This window comes from Astyanax mexicanus, chromosome 13 (assembly GCF_023375975.1).
Source record: "Astyanax mexicanus isolate ESR-SI-001 chromosome 13, AstMex3_surface, whole genome shotgun sequence".
Lineage (NCBI taxonomy): Eukaryota > Metazoa > Chordata > Actinopteri > Characiformes > Acestrorhamphidae > Astyanax > Astyanax mexicanus.
The window spans coordinates 23,901,686-23,912,217 of record NC_064420.1 but is presented as its reverse complement, the minus strand read 5'-3'; the positions used below and the strand labels follow the sequence as shown (position 1 = coordinate 23,912,217).

General features: G+C 35.3%; 1 protein-coding gene across 2 annotated transcripts; it reads right to left on the bottom strand.

The window, feature by feature from the left end:
• Positions 1-2,013: 2,013 nt before the first annotated feature.
• LOC111188723 (basic salivary proline-rich protein 2-like) lies at positions 2,014-6,622 on the bottom strand. 2 transcript variants are annotated; one of them, XM_049463201.1, is made up of 9 exons: positions 6,369-6,622; positions 5,645-5,699; positions 5,507-5,530; positions 5,337-5,381; positions 5,149-5,196; positions 4,977-5,027; positions 4,862-4,894; positions 3,906-3,944; positions 2,014-3,291 (listed from the first exon to the last, which is right to left on the bottom strand). In XM_049463201.1, the coding sequence occupies exons 2-9, from the start codon at positions 5,696-5,698 to the stop codon at positions 2,206-2,208; spliced, it is 1,380 nt and encodes a 459-aa protein (XP_049319158.1). In that variant the 5' UTR covers position 5,699; positions 6,369-6,622; the 3' UTR covers positions 2,014-2,205. The 2 variants fall into 2 exon arrangements, with proteins under 2 accessions (XP_049319158.1, XP_049319159.1); XM_049463202.1 differs by lacking the exon at positions 5,507-5,530.
• Between the last annotated feature and the right edge of the window lie 3,910 nt (positions 6,623-10,532).

The following is a 10,532-nucleotide window of genomic DNA, read 5'->3' as shown; positions in this document are numbered from 1 at the left end:
TGTGTGTTAAGAGTAAAATGTGACCTACGCCATTTTAATAGTTTTCAAGATGGCGGTTATCTTTAATGAACTAATTTCTAATTTCCACAATTCAGGGCTCATTCTTAATTGATAAGTAAGATTAATATATACTATACATTTTACTAGTGTATATTTATCACTTTATAAAGTTTACTTCTGTTCACTTCTATTTTTTCTACTTCTATTGGCAAGAAATACTGTACAGTTATTACTGAGTTTTTTGTTGGTATGTTCTTTGGTCTGCATTTTAGTCAGCAAACTCCATAAAGCTAGCTAGAATTTGTAGTTGTTAAAATGTTAATATGTTAAACTGTAGGATTGTTTCTTAATGGTTCTACTGTTTGACTGAATGATAAACTATCCTGTTAAACCATTGCTCATTTTGAAATAGCAATAAAAACCTCCATATGTTTTTGTGTTTCCCGAAAAATGCTCTTTTAGCCTTTTAAACAGAATTAATGTTCTTTGCAGTGAGTTAATTTTAACTAGCCAGTCATCTAGTTAGCTAGGTAAGCTAACCTAGCACTAGCTAACTAACAAGTTAAATACTTCCTGAGTTTGCAAGAGGGCAAATATTAAAGGATTCTTAAGCTAATCATCAAAAGAACAGATAATCAGATACTATTATACACCAGCAACCAGTAAATGAATGCCGGAGGAACGCCACACTTAAAATTATGATTTTGTAAGTTCTAATGATAGCTAGCTAGTTAGCTTATGCTAGCTAACATTGTTCATTTGAGCCTAGTGGAGTTCCAGGTTGGTTTCCCTCTGTGATTCCATCATGTGTAAGTATGAGAGTTTGTGTGTTCATGTTCTCAGCTGTTCACCTTGACCATACCACTGCAGGAACAGTGAGGATTACTGGCTCGCTAGTCCAGCTTTGAGCATTCGCCATGTCAGCGATCTGCACTGATCACCATAAGCCTATTAACCCTGTAGGGCTGCAGTTAACTCAGCACCATGCCCTGCTCAAGACACACACACTCACACACACACACACACACACACACACACACTCACACTAGCACTTCCTCAATAAATACTACAGCATCATTTTCATGTAAACTATATACTGACCTAGCTAGAGAGCAAGTGTTGAGCTAGCATGGCACTTAGGTAGGTTTGCTAGTTAGCTAAACTAGCTGTTTAGCTGTGTGGTTGGCCTTTGATTAGTTAACTGAATGTTTTGGTTGTACTCGTTGCAGGAGAATATTTGTATTTCTGCTCAACTGATCTTTAATGTGTTGAGACATTTAAGACATACTGCGATGTGATCAAGTAAGTAATGAAAAATGAATGCAACACCTGATTGAAATAAATCTAATTTAACTAATTGAAAACTTCCCAAATATAATCAAAAGGAAGACAGATAATTACAAGCCATCAAACCAAGCTGAACTGCCTGAATTCTAGCACCCGGAATGGCATAAAGTTATGCAAAAGCAGTGTGTAAGACTGGTGGAGGAAAACATGCCAAGATGCATGAAAACTGTGATTAAAAACCAGGGTTAATGCCACCAAATATGGATTTCTGTACTCTTAAAACTTTATGAATATGAACTTGTTTTCTTTGCATTATTTGAGGTCTGAAAGCTCTGCATCTTTTTTGTTATTTCAACTATTTTTAATTTTCAGTGGAGCAGTGTCGGACTCTACAATAGTCATTGAATTAAGTGACTTTTGTAGGTACAATTAGGTGTTTAACAACATATTAAAAATATACCCTAATGCAGTAAACTGCTTGTAATTAAAAAAATATAGGGAGGAACCCTAGACCACATCCAGGTTGTCACCCAGGATGTCGTTTTAGTTTTAATTAACATGAACAGCACAATCATTTTTCTCTATTATTCTTCAAACTTTTATTTCTTTAACAGGGTTATTATAGTATGTGTAGTTTATGTATAAGTTCAGATGTATGGTGTGTATTTTATAACAATATTTACTGTTTTAAATTAGAACTGTGGAAAATACAAGATTACAGGAATCATTGGTACATTGTGGATTATTTATTGATTTCAACAGGAGAAGTAAAATATTCGATCATGATTGTGATTACAGTAAGAAGTGTAATTAATGATTTAACATAGTGTTGTGTAGATACATGTAAATCAGAATGAACACTATAGTTTAACAGATTTTGGCTCCAACAGAATATATGAGCTTTGTATTTCTATAATTTTAGGGCAGTGGATTCTCTATGTTGCCCTTTGGCTCCAGATTTATGCTGGAGACGTCTGGAGTGGTCTTTGGAGGGACGGTTACAGGAGCTTTGAGTCCAGCCAGTCCAGGTGAGATGAGGACAGGTATGCCCCACCCCTCTGCACCTACAGCCAACCCAGGCAGCCACAGTCCGTTGTCCAGCATCACACCTGCTCCTGGTTGCATCCCAAAGCTTACATGAACACCTCCTGATCTTCCCCCAAAACCTGTAGCCACACCTGTGCCACCGCCTGCATTAATAACACCACCCATGTCCACTCCTGGTTGAACAGCTATAACTGTATTCACACCTGTGTGCACACCTGGCTGTATATTAAGCCCTGGGTAAAAGCCTCCAGTCACACCTGGGCCAGGTGACACATCTGGAACAGGTATTACACTAGGTCCTGCTGTCCCACCTGGGCTTGCTTCCACAATTGGATCTAGACCAGGTAAAACTTCTGGACCTTGTACCACACTTGGGCTCACTACCACAGCTTGTCCAGGTACAGCCTCTGGAGCTAGGGCAAGCGAAACACCTGAACTTTCTACAACACTTGGTCTAGGTGTGACACCTTGAACTAGACCAGGTGAAATATCTGGAACTTGTGCCAAACCTGAACCAGGAACTACACCTTGTCCTATATATGGTGTATTACCTTGACCTTGCACCACACTTGGGATCATTACCACACCTGGTCTTAGTACGACACCTGGGCCAAGACTAAGTGAAAAATCTGGAGCTTGTACCACACCTGGTCCAGGCCCAACACTCGGACCTAAACCTGGTGAAAGATGTGTTCCCGGTACCACACCTGGGCCCTGTATCACCGTGTTTCCTTGAACGAAAACAGGTCCAGGTGCTTCAGATGGAGGAGGTATGACCACAGTGCCTGGGTGCAGTTCAGGGGGGGATGGTCCTGTAGGTGTGGCAGGAAGGCTCTCTGTTGGCGAAGGCTCTGCTGGCTCTGCCTCCTCCATCTCGTTCTCATCAGAGCCAGCGGGTGGAGGAGCAGGCTGGACGCCTGTGGGAAAGTACTGAGGAAACATTGCTGCGAGGTTTGGCTAAAAAACAGACAGAGAAAAAAAGATATATGATTTTAATTAGGAGTTCAATTCATTGTTTCTTCTAAAATAGATTTTTTTCTGCCTTTTTTGGAGTAATTCTCTCTATTGTCTAGAAAAGGCTTTGTACTAGATTGACTAAATCCACATTTCTCTCTTTCTTTCTCTATTATTAAAAAAAAAAAAAATATATATATATATATATATATATATATATATATATATATATATATATATATATATATATATATATATATATATATATATTGCACCCAAAATGATACAACCATGTGAAGTAAGCAAGGAGGGGCCTTACTACTGTTGTGAGAGTTGCATAAAAGTAGGTTTCAGTAAAAAAAGTATGCGTTACACACTATTCTGTATGTGTAGCTCAATAAATATTGCCCATTTTAATCAATTTTTTGCTTTTTATAATTTCTGAATAGCATTACATCTGGCACTTCCTTGTGGGTGCTGAGTATATACGACTGTACCATACCTAATCAAGGGCATGATAATAATACTACTACTAATAATAAGAACTATAGCAAAAAAAAACATAATTAATAAGGTTATCATTATTTTTATTTGAAGGAAGCTGGAGGAACTCTTACCATGTTTCCTTCTTCTGAGTTGTGGTGCTGGAGTCTCATCTGGAGTACAATAAATACAGATGTTTATTTATTTATTTATTGATTATTTATGTTATTATTATTATTATTATTATTATTATTATTATTATTATTATTATTATTATTATTATACTATAGTGCACTAAATTGTACTTGTAGACATGGTATTAATCAGTATATTTAAAGAGTGCTAAAATGGAACAACCTTTTTTCTATTTATTATAGTACAAAAGTCCTACTTAAATTGTGCTTAGTGTACCTAACTGTACTAAAATTGAACTATTTTAAATATATCTAAATGACATTTAAACATAGCTACTACTTCATGTATGTAACCCCATATTTTCAATATGCTTACAGTCAAATTCTAATATATTTTATGAGTATTACAACTATATCACTATTATACACAGGATATATTAGGAATGTACAAGGAATTTATGTTAAATATTTTAACATTAGAGTACAAATATGCTTCTTGTTTCTGTATACTGTACTATTTGTATTTTTAGCATGTTACAAATGTACTTTTTTACTATTTTTTATAAATGTAGTAATTTAATTTACTTCGTAAAAAGTTACATGATACATTGTACTTTAAGTGAACTACTGTAACAGTTGTTTTTTAACACACTTTGCTAAAAATGTACAAAAGTATATTTGGAAAAAAGTATTTTAGAAGTATACTGAATTACATGAAACTAAATGTGTACTTCATAGCAGTCTATTTTTTAAATGCACTACATTTAACTTTTTCTAGTATGGTCAAAGTTTACTTTTAAACATTTGATGAAAGCATAATTTTAATATTAATATATTTTAAGTACATAAATCTGTTGTGTATTTACAGTATACTTAAACATTTCTCAATATGTTTTAAGTACAATTAAATATAATTTTTTCACCAGGGTATAGAGATGGGGAGGGGAACTGCTTACCAGTGTGTGGAGGTTAGAGAGGAGCGGAGGCACCTGTGGAAGAAGAGAACTTGTCAATTACTGTCACAAATACTTTATTAATAGACATAAAGTAAATAACACATAAAACAAGTACCTGTGGCTTTAGGGGAGGGGCTGTAGCACCTGTATTTATCTGAGGATTCACCTGAAATGCATTAGAATGTTCACTTAACATCAGTTCACACCTGGACACACCTGTTTTCTGACTTTCTGACTAACTGACCAACCAACTGATATTGAGTGATTATAATGGGTAAATTACTCACTGATGGGTCCTTTTTGGGGGGTCCTGCTGGAGGCCTGTAATTCATCAGCTGTCAAAGAAAAACATTCAAAATCAGTATTCAAATGAAAGAGATACATATTTTATTTCCCAATAGAAACTCTGTACACATGTAAATATGTCCATTACATGACTCTAAATGTGTTCCTCAACAGGATCACCTGACCTCACCTGATATTGTAAAGCTCCATAGAACTGGTGTAGCTGCATCAGAGCCTGCAGAACATTTACATTACATTCATGAGAACCAAGTAAACCCTAAAGAACACTGCAGAACATCTGTATGGTAAACATCTGGTTGCTGAAGGACACAATTCATCAGAGCAGCATGCAGTGCTTACCTCATTACTGCCGCTGTCAGGGATCTACAAACACACCACAAACACCACAGACATCAGTGGAGCAGTCTGGTTCACACTGTTCACATATCTCACCATTATAGCTCTTATTAAAACACATACTGAACATAAAATACGTACCGGATACGCCTCCAACCCCACCAGCGTGCAAAACAACAGAACTACCACCTCCATACTGACTGAGAGAGAGATCAATATATAAAGTCTATTGTCAACAGATATCAGCAGACAGACATCAAGATAGATAGATAGATAGATAGATAGATAGATAGATAGATAGGTAGATAGATTGCTTGAATTTTTGCACCAGGAGTGACAAAGTTATCCAAAAGCAGTGTGTGAGACTGGTGGAGGAGAACATGCCAAGATGCATGAAAAATGTGATTAAAAACTAGGTATTTCACCAAATATTTCTAAATTATTATGAACTTGTTTTCTTTGCATTATTTGGGATCTGAAGGCTCTGCATCTTTTTGTTATTTCAGCCATTTCTTATTTTCTGCAAATAAATGCTCTAAATGATTTTTTATTTGGAATTTGGGAGAAAGGTTTTCTGAAGTTTATAGAATAAAACAACAATGTTCATTTTACTCAAACATATACCTATAAATAGCAAAATCAGATAAACTGATTCAGAAATATTTCTCGGAACTGTAGATAGACAGACAGACAGATATGCAGATACACAGGCAGACAAAAAGACTGACATTTACACGAACAAACAAATACTTTGACAAGACAGTTGTACAGACCAAGAGACAAACAGAAACACAGACAGGCAGAGTAACAGACTGTTAAACATTTAGACAGACACAGACATTAATAACATGTGGAAAGTACTTACATTAGCCTTTAATGTACTCCCATTGATTACACAAACTCCTGATTCCTTAGTGAAGCCTGTCCAGTCATCCTCAGAACTGAGTGTAGGGCACAATTTAAACATTTCTATCACTTTCTCCCAACCAATCAAGAATCCTGCACAGGCAAACAAACATTTTCTAACCTAAAACCCCCAGACAGCACCTGTTCTCATTAACAGGCCTTGCTCACACTCACACTTACAGCTGAGGTCTGAAAGGCAATTAGAGTGTGTTAAATTGGCCCTAACTGATCAGCCTGGCTGGGATGAGGAGTGAGGTCACAGTCTCACAGTTACAGAGACACCACACACTCCTGCGGCTTTCAGAACCACATATAAACAGCAGTGTTTAATACAGCTATTAAAGCTGTGGGCCAGACACTCGCTAAGAAACGTAATTGAACAAGTCAACCTCGTCTAATGCGTTCCGTCTGATCCGCAGGTAATGATCAGTGACATTGTTCGTGCCAAATTAAGATTTACAACCTCTGGTGCTGTCAGAGGGACTGTGTTTAAATTTTCTTTAACTTATTAACAGTTACTTGTTAGCTTGTCTTGTGATCATTACATAATATAATATTGCTTTAATGTTAATGTGTAATTTAACCTCCTGAGACCCATACTTGGTGCTAGTGGTGCATTTTTTCTTTCTCCTAGCTATTTGGAATTATTAGGACCTAACAAGTTTAAAAACCTAAACTTTGTCTTTTCACAGGAAGTCGTTTTTTTGGCAAAAAGAAATGTCCACACAATGGGACTGTGGTATAATTTAACATTTAAAAACTATCCTTGCCATTTGGGATCAAAAGGACCCAATTAATCCAAAAACAAAAGTTTAGCTTCCTACAGTAAATAAATAAACTAGATTTAAACATAAATTAGATTTTACCAGGCCAATTTTTCTTTTTAGACTGGCTGTAGAAACTTTTGACAGGGATTCCCCCATCTTGTTTTCAGTCAGTTGAGTGTAACATTGTCATGTAACCACTAGAGGGTATGGGCATTGTCTCCATATGAGTCCAAATGGTCAACATTAAAAAAAAAATAAGTATCTTGGTACAGAGAAGCAGAAATGTAATGTCCCCATATGTGTACACAGGTTCTCAAAAGGTTAAATCATAGATTTTGATTAACCCTTGACTGTGATTTGGAGTTTTTCTTTCTTAATCATCATGAGCTCCCACAACTTTGTTCACAGTGGGCCTCTAAACATACTGAATAATTGTGATAATTTTCATTCAGTTTGAGTGTATCCTTTAACTTTTACATGCTTGAAGCTCCCAATTAAAAATGGTTGGCTATGATAAATGAATAGATGACACTAAATTAAGGGAATAAAATTCACACAAAGACAAATTACATGCTGAATATTAGGCAGATATGTATATGATGTTATACTTGTGTTTTGATTAGACACTGGGTCTTGCCACAAGAGGGCGTTAAATGCTTCCCCCACTGCCCTGTAAAAATGCTCTCAGATGCTACTTATGGGTAATGTAACTTCTTGGTAAAAAATCACTGGCTGCTAGACATGCCTCTTTAACACACTTACAGACATTTTGCCAAGCTGACAGACTTTGAATGGAGGCTCATCATTGGATGACTCAGGAGGATGATTTCTCATCACATTGACCTTCTGTCAGCCAGCCAATGTTACCTGTTTGCAGTGGTTTGTGAATTTGTGAAGTTGTATGAGCTCAGATCAATTAGGCCTATACATGTCATAAATTCAAAACTGTTCTAATTGTGAAATTAAGATTAAGAGATCTTAACCTTTGGTGATAATACTGTATTATTATGGATCTGTAAAATGTTACAATGGATTGGGCATTTTCCATCCAACCTGACTGAGCTTGAGCTACAATTACTTGTTTTTTGTGTTGGTCTACCCCACAGAGAACCAATAAAAAAACATTGAAATTTGTGGAAGTTAATACTTTTTTGGAGTAACTGTACAGAGCTGGGAATTATGTCACATCTCATTGACTGTGTTCCAGTTAAATATTGCAATAATCTTGCAATAATACTACTTTGAAAAATCAAAGTAGTTATCTTAAGACTTAATATAGTTTACCCCAAGTGGTTTGATAATTTCCTGGTGTTTTATTGCAAATTCGACCAAAATTTGTCCCACTTTTTTACGTCCCAGGTTAGCATTGTTAGTGATAACTGATATGCATTATGCAGTTTTTATTTTTGCACATCGAACTGTAGGAAACAGGTCCACAGATAGATGTAGGACAGTACTGTGTGAAAGACTGATATAATAAGACACAGATAAAAAGTAGTGATAATATAGTGTATAATACTACTGCTTTTACTACTGTTTAATTAGATGCAAATTGATCAAATTCTTCAAATCTAATTAGAGGTAGATATTGTTGTTTATCGCTGTTTTTTTTGCTGTGAAGATGCTATTTGTCCAGTAGCAGTGCTGCATGCCCTAGACAAGCTGCTTTTCTTAGCAATGACTTTATTACTGCACTTCACCTGTCAGACCTCTAATTCTTCACTGTTAAAACTGAGAGTTAGTCAAAAAAAGTCATGTTAAGCTGAGCTAAAGGCACTGTTGCCATGTGGGTCAGCCAGACCTGACTCTTTCTGTATCAGTGTTCTCCAGTTTACAGTTTTTTTTAGTTTTATCTAAAGGAAAGTCTTTTACTTTTAATATTTACAAAATAATCTGTGTTTCTGTGTTTTTTTTCTAGTTAGTGTGATGAAAATGTGAATCTGCTGTGTTCAAATGTGTAAATGTTGCAGTAGAGAGTAACAGCAGTAACACAATCTCTTCCAGCACTGCTTTACTACAGACACAGGCTTTGAAATCTGACTTTTTTTTATTCATTACCAAAGATCATTTTATTTTCATTGCTACCTTCCAGCTGTAAGCTGTTAACCAATACATTGTTTGCAAATAACCACTCCCTATTTTTTTTATACTTTTACAATATATATTTTTTACAATACTAAAATTACTTATCGTTTTCTAGTCTATTTGTTTTCCTTAAACGTTTACAGAAACATTTTGTACCATTTCTGTTGATTGATTGAAACTGAAGAGCTTAAACAGTAAAATATAAAAAGTAGTGTATATCCAACATTTTTGACTATAAGAATCTATCTGATTTTACACAAAGAAATATGCAAGTTAACCTTCAGTCAGATGGTGTTTATAGATATCCAGGCAAATTAATGAGAGAATTATTAATGTTTCACAGAAAAACACTACAGAGATCAGTCAAGTTATGGTTAAGTTGTTTATTGTGAACAGTAAAGAAATGTAAAGCAAGCTGGAGGGAATACACACAGACACACACTCCAGGTGTGTGTTTTCTGCATTGGCTGAATGACAAAGTGAAGTAAAAGGCAGTCTACTGGTCATTCACTGAAAATAAACACAAACACATGCAAACGGGTCAGCTATGTAGAAAAAAACTAATATGTATTTTTCAGACAATAAAAACAAATCATAACAATTAATCCAGTGTATTTATTGCCATGTTTATGTAGGTAATTATCAGATATGTGATCACATTTGCAAATAAAAATATAATGCAAAATGCTAATGTTAAATCTATAATTTAAGTCCATTTTATCATACGGAAAGAAAATAAAAAGATATATCACATGGAACTCACCAGCTCAATCTAATCTTAATCCACCTTATCTTCAGCCTTTTTTGTCGGGGCCATCGGTATCACCTGGTACACCTGCACACAGAATGTTTACTGTTAGCATAGCATGTTCAGATATAGGTAAGATACATTAACCATACACGGCATATCTGACTAAACTGATTAAACTGAAGACACAAAATGGAAAAATCAATAGCAAAAAGTGACATTTTGTAATTCAGAGTGGATGCTGCCTTAAGTGTCAAAATAAAAAGGTAAACGCAAAGGAAGATTAGCGCTGTCTGCTGGTGATTTACTTTTCATTTCCCACTTTTCTTTTTCATTTTCAACTTTACCAGTATGCAAATACATACAAATTAACAGTAGGCAGGACTACATCATTTTGTGTTTTAATTTTATAATTCTGTCAGACATGCAGCTTATTGCAATCAAAAATAACTAAAAACGTTACAACTGCATTTTGATATATTTTTTTTATTACATTTATTATGCAGTTCGTCAAGAAAAGGAA